Raw genomic sequence first — 23,364 nt, forward strand, 5'->3', positions numbered from 1 at the left:
TTACATCTGCTATTTTTCCAAAATGAAAAAAACTTTTTAAAAAAGATGATTTCTTTTACATAGTTTCCTCTTTTTTATGGGTGGCTATCTTTACACAAAGTTTAAGATCTAACTTATTTATTTACCTTCTTTTGGTAAATATTTTCTTATTCTTTCATAGTTAGATATTCACTAAATATTGTTTGACTGATTTCTACTATTTATGTACCTGTAGCAGTTTATATATGTCGCCATTATTTAATATATTGTATTTTTTCTTAATATATTTTTATTTTGTTTTATATGTTAATCTAGTAGACTGTGAGTTTGTGAGAATCATCTTTGGACCATTTCTGCTATCCCATGGCTACCTTGTTGGTCTAGTACACTGATTTTTATATAGTGTATAAATAGCAAATTATTTAATTAATTTGTATCATATATAATTTTAAAATTAGAATATAGTTTTTGTAACATTGGAAATGTGACATAAATGATTATAAATAATGTGTGTTTCATATTTGTACTTTCATTGTTAAATAATGCTTTTGTGTATTCTGTAGTAAATCATACTTCAGGTGGTATTATCTAGAATTTTTTTCCAAAATCACATCTTATTTTTTAAAAAAGATTTCAAAATTCTAAACACTCTTAGCTGTACTATAAAATTTAATATGAATTTTACTGGAGTCCCTATAATAAAATATATTTTATTTTTTCTTAAATTTATTTTTTCTTAAAAAAAAGGATTAACTGTCAGCATAGTAATTATTTCATGCTGTCATGATCAGAAATGTATGAATCTTTAAAATAGATACTAATATATTAAAGAATTAACTATAATGTTTATTCAAAAGTCAACTCCTGTAATACATTTAAAATAAAATTCAACCCACAAGTACCTGATTTATAGCATATTTGTAATGTGATTTATAAATACTAAATTTATGAACCTTTTATTGAGCATGTTTGCTCTATAAAGTGAGTTTTATCTGTTTCAGATCAGGGATATGTGAGGACCTGTCACAGTAGTAATTGCAGGAGAAGCTAAGTGTTGTGTTGTTTATATTTCGAAACTATCAGAAGTACTTTTGTTTTTAAAATTATGTAAGAAGAGAGACTTCAGATCACATCTATGTTTCAAATACCAGAAATTAAAATGAACTTTTTATGGACTTGGGGAACAAAAGGACTTAGTTCTAGGTAAGAAGTCCAGGCAAAAAGACAATAATCTCATTCTAAGTTCAGTTGTCTTTGAGGTAATAAAAATCAGCACAATTTATTAGCTAAAGAATAGAGAAAAGGTAGAATCCCTGTTTTATAATGATTCACAGCCATGAAAAACTTGATTAACACATCTTGATTTGATATAAGTGGGAGTTGGTTTCATGCTTCATAAAACGTCTTGAGAAGAAAATCTTTATGTCCTTATATTAAATGACAGAAAAGTAATATGAAGAAATCTTTCACTTTTATTGGAAAGTGTAGCAGAGTCACATTTAATCCTGAGACTGTCTGCTTAATTTAACAATGATGTAAACAGGTCTCTTTATTATACTACTAATTAAATTCATCTTTCAAAGAATAGTCTTAAGATCGAATAAAACTTTTGCCTTTTACTGGAAAAAAAAAAGAATGAATTAATGCTTATGTGAATGGACATTGAAACAAAGTCACCATTGGTCCAAATGATTTGCTTCGTAAAGCTGATTCATTTTTGGAAGGGAGCCATATTTCTAATATCAGTTTATTTTGTTTCAGTACAGTGAAATTTGAATGTGAATATTTGCTTTTTTGCATTTATGAAACAAGACTTTTAAACTAAGCACGATTAATTATGATGGTTGAATAAACTGATAATTCTTAAAATCAGATATACAATGTGTAATTCCAGGGATCTGACAAAAATGTCTGGTTGAAAGAAGATAATATCAAAGTGCTTGGCTTATGACTTATAAGCTGGAAATAAAAATCATTACATGGATGTTAGGTATTTCCAGTGATGACTTAGAAGAAGATGATAAGGACTTGATTATGTAGTTATCTTATTTTAACATAGTCACTTAAAATTTTAAATTTTTAATTATGAAATATTTCAAATTTATATACATGTAGAAAAATAGTGGGGTAGAGCCCATATATAGCCATCACCCACAATTGTTAACCTTCTGGTCAATCTTGTTTTATTTTTCAGATGTAATTTTAAATTGTTTTGTGAAAATTCTAAATTAGGTCAAAACTCCCAAATTATCTATTAATCATGCTTTTATTAACATGATTTATGTTGTCTTTTGAAAATATGTATAATCTGTTTTGCTGCATGAGTTGGGGAAAAAAACCAAAAGTTAGATTAAGGCAAAATGGTTTATGTTGAAGGATTCTGTGATGAATAAAAGCAATGAGACGTTGGGAGGGTGAATTGAAATACTTCCCGTAGTGTTAGTGCAGATAACAACTAGTTTTGATTGTTTCAACTTAGAGCAAAATTTTTCTTCAAAATGTATTGGCTAGGCCGGGCGCGGTGGCTCACGCCTATAATCCTAGCACTCTGGGAGGCCGAGGCAGGTGGATTGCTGGAGTTTGAAACCAGCCTGAGCAACAGCTAGACCCTGTCTCTACTATAAATAGAAAGAAATTAATTGGCCAACTAATATATATAGAAAAAATTAGCTGGGCATGGTGGCGCATGCCTGTAGTCCCAGCTACCAGGGAGGCTGAGGCAGGAGGATTGCTCGAGCCTAGGAGTTTGAGGTTGCTGTGATCTACGCTGATGCCACGGCACTCACTCTAGCCTGGGCAACAAAGTGAAACTTTGTCTCAAAAAAATAAAAACAAAACAAAACAAAATGTATTGGCTAAATATGGTTAGCATTTTTTAATATTAAACTTTTGTAATCTTCAGTCTCTTTGAGTCTTTTATTTAAGATTTGAAAAGCTGTAAGATTGTTATTCAATCAATTAACAAATATTTACTTAAACCCTATATGGGGGACATTATGCGATTTATACAGAAATGGTCCAAAAGTATTTGCCACATATTTCAAAGGATTTTCTAAATCAGCTGGAAGGACTTTTCCTCAAACTGCTGTTGCCTAACTTCCCATGCCCATGCTGATTCAGTTCCTCAGTTAAGGGAATATCTCTTCAGATCAGAAACATTTCTTTTGCTGTCACTGATGGAAATTTGTCAAATCTCTCACATACGTAGGTGAGAAAAATGTTGAAAACCGATGACGTTAATAAGCATATGCTTAAGTACTCAATAGAAATCTAAGGTCACTGAGAAGTAAGGAAAATGTCCATTTATGTGTAAACCACAATTCAAGAAAATCTGGCGTAACTCTGGAGTTTTATAAAGCTAGCAACTTCTGTGTATACTTTTCAATAAGATATTTATAAACTGTTGACTGAAAGATGCTATAACTTTAAAAAATGTCATAAGCATATTCGAAATTACAAAAATGTCCAAGGAGGATACAACACATCTTTTATGCAAGCTCCAAAGGGAAAAATACTAAAACTAGGAATATTTTTTTAACTGTGTTAAAACACACATAACATAATTTATCATCTTAACCTTTTTAAGTGTATAAACTAAAAATATGACATCTTTATGTGATTAGGATTCAATTCAGACAAGTCAATAGAAAGTTATGTATTTGTATACTGTTAAAAATAAAGCCACCATGAAATTGTTTACATTTGTTTTTCAGGTCATCACTTCTTTTTATGTGGAGCGTGGAGGAAATGCTATGTCCTTTATGGGAAAAGGTGTTACGAAGAGCACAATTCTTTGCTTGCTTCACTTGTCCCACGAGATGATGGCCCACGCTCAGAGCTTGGTAAGAGCATTGAAAGCTGCCTGTCTTCTGAACAGTTGCTTGAAAGGAATGTGCTGTGTCTAACACATTTCAAGCATGCAAACTTGTTATGTGAAACATTTTTTTTTGACTTTTCCTTTTAAAAGTCAAAAATGATCTTTGACTAAGATGTATTAATATCTCTTAAAAGTTGTATATTATACAGATCTGAATTTTATTTAAAATTTATTTTGATTGAAATCTGGATTCACTAGAAAACTATATTTTGTCTAAATCATGAGAAAAATAGCTTCTGTCAAAAAAATGTTATGTTTAACTTTTCAAAGAGAATCTGGGATTTTTCTTTCGTTTGCCTCATTTTGACAGATTAATGGATTAGAACCAAATCTTAAATACATTTTTACTTTGTTTTGATCTTTAAAAGTTGGGAATTAGTTTATACTCCCTATATTTTATTTTTAGAAACTTACCTAACGTGGTTTCTTTTCCTATTTTTTTCGTTCTAGGAGTGGATGTCACTTTGGTTCTTGCCTTTGGGTAGTCATAGTGAAGAACATACTCCTACTCAACAAGGATTGGCATGGTTGATTCCATTATGGGTTGATCGGGACCCAGAGGTCAGTGTGAAGAGTTAAGTCCATTGTGTTTAGATTTAAAAAAAGGAATAAAACATATATGCGTATCCATATTCATATTATGGGATTATTTTAGTGACTATACCTTATGTTTTGTTTAATTTCTTTCTTAGGTCAGGCTACCATTACAAAATACCATAGACTGGGTGGCTTAAACGATAGAAACTTACTTTCTCATAGTTCTGGAGGCTAGAAGTTCAAGATTAGGGTGCCAGCATACTCAGGTTCTGGTGAGGCCTCTCTTTCTGCCTTGTAGACAGCTACCTTCTTCATATGGCCTTTCCTTGGTGCATGCATGTGGGGCAAGAGATATCTCTTTCTTCGTTTTTTATAAGGCTACCAGTTCTGTTGGTTTAGGACCTCACTCTTATGACCTCATTTAACCTTAATTATGTTCTAGAAGCCCTGTCTCTAAAGACAGTTACACTGAGGTTTAAGGCTTCAAAATGTAAGTTTTAGAGGGACAAAATTCAGTGTGTAGCTTTCTACCTCTGGTCCCCCCAAATTTCTCCTGGGCAAAATGGTTTTATTCTATCTAAATAGTCCCCAAAATCTTAACTCGTTCCAGAATTAACTCTAAAGTCTAAAGTCCAAAATCTCATCTAAATCAGGTATGGGTGAGACTCTAGGTATGAGTCATCCTGAGACAAAATTCCTTTCCAGGTGAGAACCAGTGAAACCTTCCAAAACACGTTGGTAGGATAGACATTCCCATTCCAAAAGGGAGAAATAGGAAAGAAGGAAGGAGTGATGGGTCCTAAGCAAGCCCAGTACCTAGCAAGGCAAATTCTATTAGGTCTTAAAGCTCAAGAATACTGTTCTTGGACTTGATGCTGTGCCTTACAGGCCCATGGGGCTTGGGGAGGGACACCCTCTATTTTGCTCTAGAGGATGGCCTCATCCCTGCAGCTGTGTGTAAGGGCCCCACCCATGCTGCTGCCTTTAAGGGCCACTGACCCACTGAAACCAGAGAGGGGGGCCCCACCCTTTGAAACCAAAGAGGAAACAGCTTTGCCCCCTGGGCCTATGGTGGGAGTGGTAGCATAGGTGATCTCTGAATCACCTTTGGGTTTATTCTTCCCTTTCATTAAGGAATACAGTAGTCCCCCCTTTATTGGGGGTTTTGCTTTTTGAAAACAGTCCTAAATAGCCTAATCCTAGTCACAATGCCTATATCATTGTTTCAGTTCATCTCATCATGGAGGCATTGTATCATTACAACAAGGGTGCATGCAATACTGTAAGATATTTTGAAAAAGAGAGGGAGACCACATTCACAAAACTTTCATTATGGTATATTGTTATGATTGTTCTATTTTATTATTAGTTACTGTTAATCTCTAACTGTACCTAATTTATAAATATCATAGATATGTAGGTGTAGGAAAAAAATGTAGTGTGTGTGTGTATAGGATTTGGTACTATCTGTGGTTTCAGACATCCATGGAGGTCTTGAAACATAGCCCCCATGGATGTAGTGGGACTACTGTAGCACATATTTGCCTATAGATTCCAAGAAGTCCAACAGCCTTCCATCATTCCATCCTACCTTCTCTGTCCCCTTTAGTTCAAACTGGCAATGTCTCTGCCCATCTCTATTCCTGGCTTATGTTGAGATGGATGATTAAGTCCATGAGTCACACTCATGATCTGTCTCTTAAATGGTTGTTCAGCCACACCCTCTATGTTCTTTTTAGAATGAGCTTTCTCATTTTTTTATGACTGTGCTGAGAATTTTCCAAATCTTCTTATTCTTGTTCCTTTTTGCTTACCCATTCTTAATTCTTTCTTTAATTGATCTCTCTTCTTTTGCATTTAGCTGTAAACAGCCAGGAAAAACTAAGCAACTCCTTCTACATTTTGCTTAGAAATCCTCTCAGCTAAATATTCAATTTTGTTGCTCACAAGTTCTACCTTCCGCAAAGTACTAGAATATGACCACAGTTCCGCCAATTTTTTTGCCACTTTATGACAAGGATCGCCTTTCCTCCAAAAATGTTTTGAATAGCATGTTCCTTATTTTTGTCTTGAGATCTCACTAGAATCACCTTTAATGTCCATATTTCTACCATGCATCTCAAAACTCTTCCAGCCTCTAACCCATTACCCAATTCCAAAACCACTTCCACATATTTAGATGTTTGTTTTAGCATCATCCCCATTTTGTGGTATCCAAATTTATATTAGTGTACTTGGGCTGTCATAACAAAACACATAGACTAGGAGACTTAAACAATGGGAATTTATTTTCTCACAGTTCTGGAGGCTAGAGAGTCCAAGATCAGGGTGTCAGCATGGTTGGTTTTTCGTGAGGGCGTTCTTCTTGGTTTACAGATAGCTACATTCATACTGTATGCTCACATGTCCTCTCCTTGGTATATGCACATAGAGAAAGAGATTTCTTTCTCTTCCTATGGCCACCAATTTTAGTGCAGTAAGATCCCACCTTTATAATCTCATTTAACCTTAATCACCTCCTAAAAGCTCTGTCTCTAAATATAGTCACATTGAGTTTTGAACAACATGAGTTTTGAAGGGACACAGTTCAGTGCATAGTACCTTTTCAAATTTATCCGTACAGATTAAAAATATAAAAGAAAAAAGATTGTAAGATCTATCACTTTCAGAAAGAACAGTGGAAAATTATTGGAGAGGCTCAGCCATTTTCAAAGTTTAGAAGGATAGCTGGAAATTATAAATTATAGAGCTGAGTGACATTTGAGTGTCATTTAATGGAATTAAATGCAAAAAATTGCATTTGCATTACAATGTAAAATTTTATATTGCCAAGTAACTTTCCGGTTTTAGCCATTTGTCACTGACTTCAAGCAAGAAATGATTAGATGCTATTATAATAAAAACTTTGATTTGTAGAAATATTATTTGAGTTGAACTTAGAAGTTACATTTTTAATCACATTGAACTTGGACTTATTACTTGACTATGTTATGACTACATTTTTTTTTTATCTTGTAGCTATCATTGAAACTGTATTTTAAGTTCAGAATTCAGAAATTTACTAAAATGCATGGCTTGAAGAGCAGTATTTCTATAGCAAGCATATTATACCACATCAGTGTTATTTGGAAACCTTTTTTTCTTAAGATAATTTTGAAGAACATACTAAAGGCCTTGCAAAAAGATAATTTAGAAAAGAAATTTGTTTAGAAAAGAAGTTTTAAGAAAGTCAAAATCATTTCTCTGTAAGAAATACTAAAAAATTAGAAAAGGTAGAACAAAATAATAGGAACCCTTTTTAAGAATGAAGAATAAATCAAAATCGTATTCATAAAAGACATGTAAGTGCCCTATGCTTTCCCTAGAAAAAGGCTTGTAATCTATAACATTTTTGCTTCTTGTTTATGCCTAGTTTTAACTTTATATGACATTTGCTTATATTTAACTTTTTTCTATTTTATTGCTTTCTTAAGTCATTGAATAGAATTTTTATTTATTCATAACTTTTTAAGACACTATCTTCTATAAGTGTTTTTTATAATTTAGGATTGTAAAACCAATGTTATACTTATAAAACATAATATTTTATGTACCAGAAAAATAGGATTCTTTGGTTCAATAACTTTCTCTTTAATTTGAATAGGTGAGATTCACCTCACTGGGATTAGGATCAGCACTCACATCCCTTGAAACTGGCTGTGTGGCCTTGGCAAACAGTTGTCAGAACATTTCTGGTGGGCTCTGGGGAACCGTGGTGAACATTCTTCTGGACCAGTCAGAATGTAGTATGGTGCGCCGGGAGGTATGTCTGTCTTTAGCACTCTCTCCCTTTTTTTCCTTAGAAATCCATTGTGTTAATGTCTGTAAACCACACTTGACTCCTTAATTCAACATTGTGGACTGACCACCGACTGTTATCTATTCTGGCTGAGAAAAATCCCAATAGAATGGTAGTAGAGAATTTACAAGATACTAATTCATAGTAAAAATTAGAGTTCTTTACTCTGATGAGATCAAATTAGAAAACATCATAGTTTAATGTGAATTCCTCTATTTTATTGCACATTGAAAAGTTTATAGAAAAAAATTATTTACATTACTTCAGCATTCATGAGTCTCTAATGTTTATAAAGCTTTAGATGCTATCAAAATAACTTTTTATTTGTCATATAACATGAGAGGAAAAGTAAACCCTATTTTATTTATTTATTTATTTTTATTTTAATTTATTTATTTTTTTATTTCAGCATATTATGGGGGTACAAATGTTAAGGTTATGTATATTACCCATGCCTCCCTCCCCCTTCGAGTCAGCTTCAAGCATGACCATCCCTCAAACATTGCACATCTCACTCATTGTTAAACCCTATTTTAATACTTTCTAAATTATTTGTGGTTTTCTTTTTCTTTTTGCTTTTATTAAAGTGATGATTCATGCAAACAATTTTAAAACAATAATCAAATAGTAGTTAGAGGCTTCTGAAAAAAACAGCAGCTCCTGGGTCTACATTAGCCAGTCCCAGTTCCAAACTTGAAAGGCTAGGTTTCTTGTTATTTGTCTCCATGTTTTAAAGTAGTAATGCTTACACTATGGCTTCCTCTGGATTTATCAACTTGAAAGCTTTTCTATTCACTTCTAGTTAACATGGTTGGAAATTTTACTCTCTGAGAATTCCTCGTTACCCCTGTCATTCTTCCATTATAGTTATATCATGATCTTTCATTAAATGGACAATGTTCCTATTTGTGTGATTATTTAATTTGATCATCTTCAGGACCTAGTAGGTTAAGTTGGACATCTATTTGTGGTTTGTATTTCTAGTTAGCAAGTTTTTATTGAGAATAGTCTGTATGAGAGAGGGAGAAAGTGGTGTGTGTGTGTGTGTGTGTGTATGTATAATCTGTAAGGGCATAGGAACCTGAAAGAGCATTTCTTAAATGCTGTCAGAACAGTTTATATTATACAAATCATTTTTTGAATACAACTAAATTCTTAATAGGAAAAAATGTATTTGCTAATGAAATACTTTCATATACTGCTAGGTCATTACCTAACAAGGTCATCATCTAATAAGAAATATGGTTTGGCAGGTCTCATAATGATCTCTCAGCATAAGTAGTTGACCAGAGATATGTCTTTTGCTATAAGATTATAATATATTGGTTATTTCAGAGATGACAACAAGATGGCAGTATTGACTTTTTTTTAAAACATTTTCAGGCTGCATTTATTCTTCAGAACCTCCTTGTAATTCCAATGCCTACAGAAGTTATAAAGGATTATACTTGGCAGGTGGGTGATTTTAAACAATTATCGACTTATTGGATATTTGAGATTCATTGGTGATAAATTTTTAGCATTTGTGTATTTCATTACTTATGAAACTATATACAAAGCAGCAAGAATCACTTAAAATACAATGTAGACATTTTCTTATGCTTGATCATTCTTAATTCTTCTCTGTAGTATAAAAAATCATTTTAAATAATATTAATAGCTAACATGATGTTTAATGTATACTAGGCTTTCTTCTACAAACCTAACACATATTAACTTGTGTAATGATTTGAGTTGTGAACTATTATTGTCCTCATTTTACAGGCTTAGAAACTTTAGCACAAAGGGTTTAAATAGTTTGCTTTAAATCACACCAGCTAGTCAGTGGTACATGTCTGCTTTCAATCCAGGCAGTCTCTCTCACCCTCCTCACTGTATTGCCTCTCTAATTTAATAATAATAAACAAATTTGTTTTTAGTTAAATATGCATTGATATTTACTTCTTTTTCTGTTTAGTGTACAATGTGCATCACAATTTCTTTCTTTGTTTTCTATTGGACTAATTTTTTGTTTCATGTTCTGAATGTCAAGTTAGTAAATAGTCACCTAACATTTTTATAGCTTATGATTTTTAGATAATTTGGAGGATATAAAAGTGTGCTCATTGTGGAGATAAGATGTACTTTTTCTTTATCCTTTTAGTTATCCTTTTAGGTGTATATTTATCATAATATTACTCATCAGATTTCTATACAAATCTAAGGATTTTTTTTTAAGTGTTTTTTTTTGAGACAGAGTCTCGCTTTGTTGCCCAGGCTAGAGTAAGTGCCGTGGCGTCAGCCTAGCTCACAGCATCCTCAAACTCCTGGACTCAAGCAATCCTGCTGCCTCAGCCTCTCGAGTAGCTGAGACTACAGGCATATACGTCACCATGCCCGGCTAATTTTTTCTATATATATTAGTTGGGCAATTAATTTCTTTCTATTTATAGTAGAGATGGGGGTCTCGCTCTTGCTCAGGCTGGTTTCGAACTCCTGACCTCGAGCAATCTGCCTGCCTCAGCCTCTCAGAATGCTAGGATTACAGGCGTGAGCCTCCTCACCAGGCCTTTTTTTTTTTTTTTTTAAGTTTTTATTAGAATATATCCTTAGAGGAGTTACTGAATCAAGCTGAGCTGCAGCAAGGGCAGTTTTCAGGGCATCACTTGAAGTGTGGATTGAGGTCTGTGTCAAGGCTCAGATCACATTTAACTCTTGGAAGATTCATTTCTCCAAACTTTACAAATCCAGGTTAACTGTGCCAGTCATTATAAATCCCAGGTCACTTTTCCACTGATTTCTCATAATTTCTTTAATATTGCCTTCTGATAGTGGTTGCTCATCTACAGTTCATGTTGTAATAAAACCATGGTAGACACAAAGGAATATACAGGGTTAATAGTTACATTAACAGTGTAGTAGTTTTGGTGCCTCTTATTCAATGACTACATTTTAAAACATGTTGTTTTGACTCAAATGAAGATCATCTCCACTCCCATTATTAAACTAGTGACACTTGTATATGGATACACTTGGTGATATACTGCCAATGAAATTTTTATTATTGAAATCAATATAATATAAAGATAAGAGTAATCCGAATTATAGTAAAGCTTTTGGGACATATTATAATATAGAACTATATATATAATAGATGTTCACATTTTTTCTTACAAATTAAATAATAGTTCCTATTTGTTGTTGGTGACATGCTTACTGCAGTTTGTTGGTTTTGTTATTTTCCAGTCTTTATCACAGAAATCATTTTTTACTAAAAAGTTGAAAAAGTGACCTAAGTGAACTTTTGGGGTTTTTTGCCTTATCTAAGTTGGCTAAAATCAAAAATGTTCCCAAATAATACTTAATGATGAAATTTCCTAGTCTTTAGCAAAATGAGAAAAATAAGGAAAATCTTATATGTTTTATTTAAGTAAACTCAGATTTTTTTCCATCTTTTTTGTTTTTTGAGACAGGGAGTTGCTTTGTTGCCTGGACTAGAGTTCAGTAGTGTCATTATAGCTCACAGCAACTCAAACTCCTGGGGTCAAGCCATCCTTTTGCCTCAGCCTCCCAAGTAACTGGGACTATGGGCACAGCCACCATGCCTGGCTCATTTTTTTATTTTTGTATCTGGGTTTCACCATGTTGTTTAGGCAGGTGTCAAACTACTGGCCTGTAGTGATCTTCCTACCTCAGCCTCCCAAAGTGCTAGGTTTACAACCCTGAGCAACTGCACTCGGCCTTCTCTTTTAAAATCTTTTTTTTGGTTATTATTTTTTGTTTTTAAGTGTTCTCACTTATCAAGTGTAAATAGTAGGTAACTCAGCATTTGTCCCCCAATTTAAAAAAAGTTTAGTGGTATCTGAAATACCAAAGTGGAAACAGCTACGGTAAGAAGGTAGAAAGATAATCAGCTTCAAATATAGATGATGGAGTTTATAAATCTTTGTCTCAAAGTTGTGATGTTTGCAAGTTTATTATAGCCAGAAAGAATGTGCTACAAATCTAGTATTTTAAAATTAAAGCAATTTTTATAGAATTATGCACAATAATCTTATTCAACAAAAATGTTTCATTTCCTTATGTTGGTGTACCTTTCACAGTATTTTGGAGGATATAGCATGAAGTTGCATGTCCAGGAGTCTTGTTAAAAATTTTATTTTGGTTGAGATGAAAAAAATATATATATATATATTACTTTTTCTTCTTTTACTTTGCTTTTACTTCTTTGCACTTTGTTTTGATGCCTGCAGTCTAAATTGATGTCCTCTAACGTTCATGTTCCATTAGGCTTTCTACAGCATTCTCTTTACGATTACTACCTCTTTTCCACTTCTTTCCTCCCACATGAGCATAAATTTTTATTTCATGTTGCTGTCTGGAATTGTTATGCTTCTGAATAGTAATAATATGCATGTCTAAATTATGAATTATATAACTAGCTGTGTTTCCTTTTTATTGCTGAATACCAGAAAGTTTGGACCCCTCTTATCAACTGTGGCTTTTTTAGTATATACTTTTAAACTTTATTCCTGGTTTCACTTTTATTGTACCTCTGTTTGTTTTTTTTTATTTATTTCATCCCCAGCATATTTTTACTATCATGTTATAGTTTCCCTTTCCTTGTAATAGGTCTTAAATCTTTTCTGGAACTTGACGAGGATTAAATAATTTAAAACAATTTATTTTTAGAAAGTATTTAAAAAATACTTTGACTACCACTACAATCCATTTTTATCTTCCTCTTCTCTGAAAGACACTGGCATTTAATGTATTTTCCATTAAATTAGGTTCTTTTCCATGTGCTGTCTTTACTGCCTTGCCTTATTTCTCATTATTTAACTTTATCTTTTTAAGTAGGATGTTTGTTTCTGAAGGTTAGGGCTATATTTTTTATATTTTTAAAAATGTTACTCCCCACCTGCACCTTAGAGAAGGTAAGTGCTCTATCAGTCTTGGCTGATTCATTAAAATGGGCAAAGCATTCACATTATCCTCTTAGTCTTAATATCATTAAATAAAAAAAATTAAAAATAAAGTCTTAATTTTTGCAGCGTAATTCCCCATTTATTTTTCTTTGGATATGGAAACACTGGTAGTGGAGTGGTCACAAAGAGGAGGAGCAGAGAAAGAGCTTATCTCAGCACATCTTTCCTTGGCCCCTAGCATCCACGAAAGGGGCCTTGAAGGCAGGCTCCTGCTGGATACTAGAACTGAGTTCCTGCTGCATCAGTCTTTGGTGTACCCTAGCTCTTTTATAGTCAGGACAATAATTTTTAAGGGGCATGTTTATAAACACTGGTCTTGTCCTTGAGTCAAACACAGCCTCATCAAAGCTACATCCCTTTCTCAAGGAGAGAAAAGAGAATTAGTGTCCAAGTGACCCAAAACCGTATCTTGGCTCCCAACCACCCAGTGTTGTGTAAATCATTTCCCCATAGTCAGCCTAGGAGTCAGTACTCCTTCATGTGGATGCTTCTGTTGTTGGGTTTAATTTGAAGACCAATGTCAGAAATCCATATCGTTGCAACTTTAACAACCAATTTTAGAGTTGATTATAACAAGGAAATTTATTGATCAGAGAGGAATTATCAATATAATTTGTTTCAGTTCATTTCTGTAAACATTTGTTGGGTGTGTAAATGTTAGGGATTTGCAGATGATCAGATTGAGCGCTCAGGGCTTATGACTGCAAGGGAAGACAAACACGTGGCTAGGGAACACTGTTATAATAATTTATGTATGATGATGGTAGCTTATGTGTAATTTTTGTAATATTAAAGCTGGTATTTCCACTTGAAAATGTTATCACATTTCAATGTAATTTCATGCACTTAAATAATATAATGGGTTGTCAGCGTGTGATGGAAATTTACTCATTCATGCTTTAGTTCCTTTCGACATTTGTGACAGGACCTTGAATGGGCATGTACACCTTTTTTTAAAAGAACTTTTTATTTTGAAAAATTAGATTTATAGAAAAGTTGTGAAAACAGTACAATTTTCATATGCCCTTCACCCATATCTCCCACATGTCCTTTCATCACATTTGCTTTAGCTCCGTTCATCTAGCATCTTTTTTCTGAACTGTTAGAGAGTCATAGACATAATGCTGCTTTTCCCCTAAACACTTAAGTAAGAATTGCCTAAAAGTAAGGACATTCTCTTACATACACAAGAATAATTATCCCAATTAGGAGAGTACTCAGGTTTTTCCAATTGTCCCACTGCTGTTGTTTATAGCAAAGAAAAAAAAAATCCTAGAACTAGGATATAATTTAGGGACACACAGTACATGTAATTGTCATACCTGTTTAGTTTCTTTCATCTGAAATACTTTCTAAATTTTTAACATTTATGACCTTAACATTTTTGAAGAGTACTGGCTATTTTCTTGTTTGTAATATCCTTCAGTTAGATTTGTCTTTTAACTCATGATTAGATTTGGGTTATGCATTTTTGGCAGAAAAACCATAGAAGTGATGTGTTTTTCTTAGTGCATCATATCAAGAGATATTATATCTCTTTTTTGCATTTATTGGTAATTTTAAGTTTGATAACTTGGTTAAGATAGAGTTTGCCTGTTTTTTCCATTGTGGAGTTACGGTTTTTCCTTTTGCAAGGAGGTGCTTTGAAACTATAAATATGCTTCTCATCAAACTTTCTCTCACTATTTTTAACTTCCATTCATGATACTTGTCAAAACAATTTTTACTGCATGGTTGTCAAATGATTTTCTAATTTTATCATTTCTTTCTACATTTATTATATTCTACTGTAAAGAAGAGCTTTTCTTTCTTCCCCACTTAGTTACTTATTTGTACTAGTATGAACTGAAGAATTCTTAGTTTTATAGGTTATAATGTGTTCCTATCATTATTTGTTTAGATGTTCATATTATTCTAGCTTTGGCTGGGGGAGTCTCTTCCTGATGACTCTTATGTCCTTTCTTTTTTTGGAGACAGAGTCTTCCTCTGTCACGGGTAGAGTGCAGTGGTGTCATCATAGCTCACTGCAACCTTAAACTCCTGGGCTCAACCAATCCTCTTGCCTCAGCCTCCCTAGTAGTTGGGCCTTACAGTTACGTGCTACAATGCCTGGCTAATTTTTCTGTTTTTTTGTTTTTTTTTTTTTATTTTTTGAGACAGAGTCTCGCTTTGTTGTCCAGGCTAGAGTGAGTGCCGTGGCATCAGCCTAGCTCACAGCAACCTCACACTCCTGGGCTCGAGCGATCCTTCTGCCTCAGCCTCCCAAGTAGCTGGGACTACAGGCATGCGCCACCATGCCCGGCTAATTTTTTATATACATATTAATTTATTTCTATTTATAGTAGAGACGGGGTCTCGCTCTTGCTCAGGCTGGTTTTGAACTCCTGACCTTGAGCAATCCGCCCGCCTCGGCCTCCCAGAGAGCTAGGATTACAGGCGTGAGCCACCGCGCCTGGCCTAATTTTTCTGTTTTTAGTAGAGACGGGGTCTTGCTTGCTCAGGCTGATCTCCTAAGCTCAAGCAGTCCTCCCGCCTTGGCCTCCCAAGAGCGCTAGGATTATAGGTGGGAGCCATTGCACCCGGCCACTTTTGTGTTCTTTTAACATGCTTTTGTCAGTCTTCGAGCATTTCTTTACTTTCTCGTACAGCAAGATATTCTGGACTCTCCAAGCTCCAGCCTGGAGTCAGATATTTGTTCAAAGGGTTGTGATTCTTTTTCATGGAGAATGATATTTAGTAATCAAGACCTGGGTTTGTCAGATATGTTCATTGTTCCCTGGGTGGCATTGCTTCTATGTCCTCTCTGTGGATGAAGCTAATAACTATCTGTGTATATGTTTGTGTATGTTTTATTAATAGTCAACTCATTTATGGTTGTAGTATATATTACTTTCATATTTGTAGTTAATAGGCATATTTTAATCTTTTAAGGTATTAATCATGAAGCATAATGAATATTTTCACAAAACGGTGAATAGTTGGTAAAATGGTAGTATCTTAATGATATTTATAATTTACATGTAGGTAAGGGTTTCTGATGTATTTAGGGTCATTTTTTTACAGTCTCTGGATTATATTATGGCATTTTTATTTGTTATATATAAAAGCAATTCCTTTTTATTCTGAAAATATCAATTCTCTGTTTTTCTTAAATGCAGTTTTTTTCTTCTAGATCCTTTTCAGTCATAGTTAATGGGTATATTAGCTCTCTGGCACCAGGAGTAAAGCATGTATTTTAAAATTAATATTCTAGTTTATTGCATGCTTAAGAACAGTGTTTTCAAATTAATTGGAGCTTTCTGTGACATAATTAATTTGCACTTTTCTTTGTAAATTTATTTGTAATGGCACCTGGTGACTTGAAGAGTTTTCTTTCTTTGCATACTGTCCTTCTCAGTTCTCCCTGGCAATTCAGCAGGTGATCTGGCAGTGCCGTACTCACCTGAGGGCAGGCTGGTAAGGATACAGAAGGAGACAGGTTTTAAGACCGGGCAATTAGACCTGATTGTGCTGATTTCCTCACTATACTAGAAGACAACCCCATCAATTACTGATGGATCTATGGAGCAGAGCCTTGTGCATGCATGAAAGACTTCATTGTTTTGGCTCTTCCACCATCAGTCATCTGTGAAAGCCTGAGTTAGGCCATCATTTGTGCATATGCTGGGCTTGGCTCCCTCCATTGCTGTGAGTAAAGCTCTGTTGATAATATGCCATTGCCACTAGGAAGCTTTGGCATGTAGAGAATGGGGATTTCGGCTTAATGCTTAGTTAAATCAGGTGAGAAATTACAGTTATGTGCTATGTGCATATTTCAGATCATTTGTTTTTCTTTTGAAAAGTTAAAAATATTTTGAATGCACTAATTGTTCGAATTTTTTAGAAGAAATCTTTTTCAAGTAATAAATACATATGGTTAAAAGAGCTAGTAGAATTTATGGTGAAATTCACTACCCCTCTCTATTTGCTGAAACAACTTTACCTCTCTGTCTTTAATTCTTCAGGGGGTTATCCCTGTCTATCTAAATAGTATGTTTGCAATAAATACATATGGTTAAAAGAGCTAGTAGAATTTACAGTGAAATTCACTACCCCTCTCCATTTGCTGAGACAACTTTTCCTCACTGACTTTAATTGTTCAGGGGGTTATCCCTGTATATCCAAATAGTATGTTTGCAATAATATGTTTATTCATTTACTGCTTCAAAGGATTTAACTCATTTACACAGTGTCCTGCCAAAATAGTTGTATTACTGTTCTTAGTTTCTTTGTGGGTCTCACCTGCTGTTGCTAATGCTGTTACCTGTGCACTGTATCTCTTGGCCCCCCATTAGAAGATGATTAAAATGTGGCTACGTTCTTATCTTTTCATTGGTCTCCCTTCCCCACTTCTAATGCTAATCTTCGCCAGTTTTATTTTTACTTTTGCTTTGTAAAGGTAAAAGTATGTTGAGTTGTTTATATTCTCTTCTGCAGTCTAAATTTTATGTATAGGTTGATTCTAAAAATTGAAAACCAATAATTCACTACAGAGCCACTTAGTGGGCTGTGGTTACATTTTCTTATCTCTGCTTCTGGAGCCAACCCATCTATACTCAGAGGAAAATTTTCCTAGGATTTCTATGTGTATGTGCATACATTTGTATGTTCACATATTTGTGTATGTATGTGTATATACATATACATAATTCAGAAATTGATTTGAGTGATTATTTTTCTTTGGAGTTTCTGTTTTTTCTTGTATTGTGACTCCATATCATATCTGAAGTCTTTCTAAGCTCTTAATCTTCCTTTCTCTTCAGTTAGAACCCTTTTTCCTAGTAATCATCCTCAAAATGATTGTATTCCTACCTAATGACAAGTGCATGAGAGATAAATCTCATGAGTCTTTAAATTGTACTGGATTGATAGTTTGGCTAGTTACCAGATATTAGGTTGAAAATCCTCCTAAGAATTTTGTTCCACTCTCTTCTAGCTTCTAATGGTATTGATGAAAAGTTGAATTTCTGTTTGATTCTTTTTACCTCTTTGTGGCTTTTTCTTTTACCATCTTCTCTTTATCCTTGGTCTTCTAGAATTTTATGATTATTTGTCTTTTCTCATTTCTCTTGCTTGATTATCATTACACTCTATAATGTGAGGACCTGGGTGTTCTATATCTTTTTGGCTATGAAAAAATTTTTTGGATTTATTCCCTTTAAAAATGACTTTCCCTCTCTTGTGTGTTATGTTTTATCTTTCCAGAAATCATATGAGTCTCATATTAGGCCTCTTGAATTCTATCTCTCATTATCTCTTAATATTTTTTGCACTGTTTTCTGGAATTCTTTATTCATAGCCAAATTAGTTTAGGTTGCTCAGTCTTGGTAGGCTGAATAATTTTTACCATGATTTATAGACAGAGAGAAAAAATTATATTCTAAAACTTTATTAGGTAGATTTAATTATAAATTTATGTCTCATTAAGATTTCTTTTCTTATCTTTGTTTTCTAAATCTGTTTTTTAATATATTAGACCTAGAAAAAAATGAATTTTAAAAATGAAGGGTAAATGTGATGGTTAATTATATTCTTTATCTATATCTTTATATTCTTTATCTTTACAATTTTACATATTTAGAGAACAATTATAGGAATCCTAATATCGTACTTACATATATAACTTCTTACTTACTTTGAAAATACTTATAACTAAAGAAAATTTGGATTTAGAAGACATTGGGCTTATAACTCCTGTCTTGCTAACAAATGGTATAACCATCAGCTTCAGTAGTCCTTTAAATGTATAAAGAATCAGCAGATTTAAGAGCTCTTAAAGAGCTATAAATACTCAAAATTTTTCTATTTTCAAGATTTATACAGTTTACATTTCTTTATGTATTTTCATTAAACCTTTATGAATTCAAGAGTGTAGTTGTTCTTGATAGAGGAATCAATTACATAGATACAATTTTTTAAAAATAAAAAATTGTGAATAATTTTATATAATAATTTTATATAACCTATATAATAAACTATTTTAAAATTATTGTAGGTGTGATTATGAAATATATTTAATGAAACTGTTTTTGTACTGCTTTAATTATTTTGATTGATTCATTGAATTTTTATAGGGGGTTGGAGTTAAGCTAGTAAACTTAGCTGAACTGTAATTCTCACCTTGGTTGTTAATTCCTTCCCTGAGTTTTTATAGTGAGGTCTTTAATTTGTGATTTTAAGTAGCTATTACAGATCTCTTGTGTGTTTGAGATATTTTGTACATATAAGAATGTTATAACTTGATTAAAAGATAGAATTTTTTTGAAGCTATGAATGTTAAGACTGGCTCTGTGATTTTGGATGAATACTTCACCCTAGATAAGTAATGTGTTAAAGGGCCGCATTGCCTATAACATATACCTTGGTTAGTAAATGGGAGCTGTTATGATCCTGTTCTCATATTTCTGTTTTACCTGCTTCTTCTAGACCTCTAAATTTAATATAACAACAATGACCATCATGTGCTAGCTGTTCATTAAATAGTCTTATTTATTATGTAAATTGCTCTATTTATGAAGAATAAGCTCACAGCATTGGGTAGATTTATTAGAACACAACAATTGCAACTTGAGAATCATAAAAGACATTTAATATTGAAGTAGGAGGTTTTATTACTATAGATATAAATATCCTTTAAAAGGAGTATTAATGGAAACAATCTTGTTAGTGTAATTATACCTTTAACTTGTGAATTCATTTATCTTCCTGAAGAGTAAAGTTTTTATATCCACCTTTTCTTAGTGATGGGGAGGGATGAAAGAAGAGACACACACACACACACATCTTAATGGTTCAAGGAGAACTTTGAATATGTTTTGACCATATATTTCTTGTTGGCACTTAGATTTCTAGTTTTTATCTTTTATTTTTCCCTCTTTCTTATGGTCTGTTTTAAAATCTTCATTGATTATTATTTTCCAGAAAACAGAAATATTTATGAATTACTGATAGGAATATTTGCAAACTTTAAGCCAATCCTCTATTTACTTAATTTTTGCCATTGGACATTCCAGGAAAAATAGTCAGTGGCAATGTAAAAAGTTATTTGAAGAAAAATACAAAGAGATAAAAATGTGTGATAGATTGTTTTTGGCCTCCTGGTGGCAGGTGTATGTGTGTGTGGATGTGTTTGCACTTTTTTTTTTCCTTGTTAGAGTTAATTCAGTGGGAAGTAATGTGGAGAGACAGATTTTGCTGTGGATATTGATGAACCTTTTCATTTTATCTGGATTATTGATAGATTCAAAAAAAACTTCTAAACATAATTACTTGGACCCCACATTATTTCAGATATGTTAATACTTGTTATTTTACTATTGTGTGTAAATTGAAAAATACTGCTTTTATTGCATTTGTGGCTCAAGTATATGATTACTTGGTTAAAGCTGATCATTTCATAGAAACATTTTAAATGGCCTATTGAAAGGTAGAATAGATCAGCTTTCTGCCTTCAGTGGGTGTTTAGGCAGCAAAGACCTGGAGTGTTATGAAGTAATTTGCCTTAGGGACAGGCTGCTGTGACTACAAGGACAGAGGCAGAGTGGGAGGAACATGGTAGCTTTTGGGACCCATTTGTTTCCTTGAGTGGAGACAATGGATCTTTTTGAAGAAATTATGTGATATATGAGTGTTTCTCTTTTTCTCTCCCTTTTTTCCTACAGGGTCCCTGTGTTCACGATGAGGACTCGGGCCTGTCGCTCGTAGGAAAACCTGCTCTTCAGGCTCTTTTGTATCACTGCCATTTTTATGAACATTTGAATCAGATGGCAAAACATTGTTACCTAGGACAGTATATGTTTAGTTTGAATTTTTCTGCTTTCGATAGAACTTCAGAAAGCAGTGATTTAAATGGTAAGTATGATATATTTTAATTTTTACAAAAAACATTTTAAGAACTGTTAAAAACATATGTGTTTATTAAAAAATATTTGGAAAACAATGAAAATTACACAGAAAATGTGTTCATCTCCAGACCCACCATTCAGAGAATACCTTTGTTATATTAGGATATATTTTCTCTTCCAATCTTCTTTCTCTATATAGCTTTTGTTTGTTTTACATAATCGTGTTCATATCTTATGTACGTTTTTGTATTATCTTCTTTCACTAAACATTGGCTAAGCATTTTTCTATGTTATAAATTCTTCATGGAAACCAATTTTTGACATCTTATTAGTTTCATAAGTTATTTATGCCCTTCAGTAAAACTTTATAGTTCTTTTTCCTGTATTATGTCTTAAACATTTTTGGAACTTTCATTTCTAGGCAATCTATAGTTATTTCCCCTCTTTTATGAATAAGATCTTTTCCCACTAAATTTTCTAATTCATTTTGCTAACGTGTCAAAAAGCTGTTGATTTGGGGTATGTTAATTCATTTTTCAAAATAATTTGCTGAAACCCTTTTTACTTCTATAGGTAGAGTCTCTTAGACTTGCTAAGTATATAATGTTAGCACATAAAAATAATTATGTCATAATAATTTAATAATATAAATAGGTTATATTTTTAAATTTATATTTTAAAGTAATTATTTAACATCCTCACATAATTTCACAGTTACACAAAAGGTTTAAGAATAGTACAAAAATTCCCAAATGTTAACATTTTTCTGTGTTTACTTCCTATCCTGTGTGTGTATATATGCATAAATAAAATTTATTTATATGTGTCTATATGTACATATTTTTTTCTGAGTTAAGAGTTAAGAATAAGTTGCATATATGAAATTTTTTTACCTGACATAATTGAATGTGAATTTATAATTCATTTCTTTGATCACTTTTTGGAGGAATTAAGAAAATGACATTTGATGAAATTTTTGAACATTTTAAATAAATGTTTCTAATTAGGAAAGTGACTCACTTAATTGTTTGCATTTCTCTGGATCAGTTACTCAAGCATGAACCAACAGCAGTGGTATCTTCTGTAAGCTTGTTAGAAATGCATATTTGTGGCCCTCACTTTGACCCAGGGCATTGGAATCTTTGGGACTAGGGCTCAGGAAACCAGTTTAACAAACTCTCAATGATTCTTACGTATATTAAAAAATCTCTTTCCTTAGTTTTTTATTTTTTAAATACTAGTCTATCTTAGAAGCCAGATCCATATAAGTATTTTTTCCCTTAGTTTTTGATTGCTTTCTTGTAATGAATACTCTTTTAATTAATTGTTATAGTACCTGGGAGAGTATCTGTGTTAACAGTTTTCTTCTTTTTACAGGTTTAGATGACTCATTAAAGTTTTGGCAGGCTCCATCTAGGATATCCAGTCAAGATCTTGATCCAAGTTCTCTCTCCACCTCAGAAACAATGGTACATGCAAAGAGTGCTTAAGTGCTTCATTTTTAATCTCCAAAAAAATTTGATTCTGTATAGTGGAGAGATACGAATGTATACAAAGTGTTAGCTTATGATAAAACAAGCTATGATTTATTCAAATAAATCTTTCCTTTCCAGTGCTATCTGTGCAAAATTCAGTTAGGTATTTACTTAAATTATTGTATTTAGCCTGTATATCAGCCATACATTGTGAACACTATTTTCCTTTTTTTTGCCTGAGCAACTCACTGAGAAGTTAACTTTGTGACCAGTAGTGCTGTAAATAGCGGAGTTGGAATAGGGTTTGCTTTGCTGAAGTATAGCTATACTGAATATCCTTTTACTTGAGAGTTTTCAACTTCTTTCCTATCTCTTTTGATAGTATAAAAGTGTCAAAATATTTATCAGTGGTAGTAGAAGAGAACCAATTTTGTATGATTAAAAATGCTTGATTGCTCTGAAATTGTGCTTAAGGGCAAGGCAATATGAAGAAAGTTGACCCTTTCAAATGATTCCAGTTTGATTCTGATAATTTTAAACACACTTCTAAATACTTATATCAGATAGAAGCTTGTCTTGATTATCTGAAATACCTGAAATTCATGTATGCCTGCCTGCATGCATGCCTGCCTGTTTTTGTCTTTCATTTGTGCATAAATTGCTTTGTTCCAAAAAAGTTTGAGACACTGAGTATCTCTAAATAATTATTGATACTAGATTTCAATTTCTTACAAGCATTTTTCTTTTCTTTTCTTTTTTTTTTTTTTTTTTTTTGAGTCAGAGTCTCACTTTGTTGCTTGGGCTAGAG

At 32.9% G+C, this 23,364-nt stretch overlaps 1 protein-coding gene across 1 annotated transcript in view; it reads left to right on the plus strand.

Moving 5' to 3' along the window:
• Positions 1-23,364, plus strand: part of RTTN (rotatin) — a 151,787-nt gene that overhangs the window by 77,702 nt on the left and 50,721 nt on the right. The window contains exons 29-34 of the mRNA XM_020282122.2: positions 3,693-3,821; positions 4,307-4,417; positions 8,037-8,195; positions 9,615-9,686; positions 20,899-21,088; positions 22,459-22,550. Of these exons, the coding sequence (XP_020137711.2) occupies positions 3,693-3,821; positions 4,307-4,417; positions 8,037-8,195; positions 9,615-9,686; positions 20,899-21,088; positions 22,459-22,550 (753 nt within the window). The remainder of the gene's footprint in view (positions 1-3,692; positions 3,822-4,306; positions 4,418-8,036; positions 8,196-9,614; positions 9,687-20,898; positions 21,089-22,458; positions 22,551-23,364) is intronic.

This window comes from Microcebus murinus, chromosome 17 (assembly GCF_040939455.1).
Source record: "Microcebus murinus isolate Inina chromosome 17, M.murinus_Inina_mat1.0, whole genome shotgun sequence".
NCBI lineage: Eukaryota > Metazoa > Chordata > Mammalia > Primates > Cheirogaleidae > Microcebus > Microcebus murinus.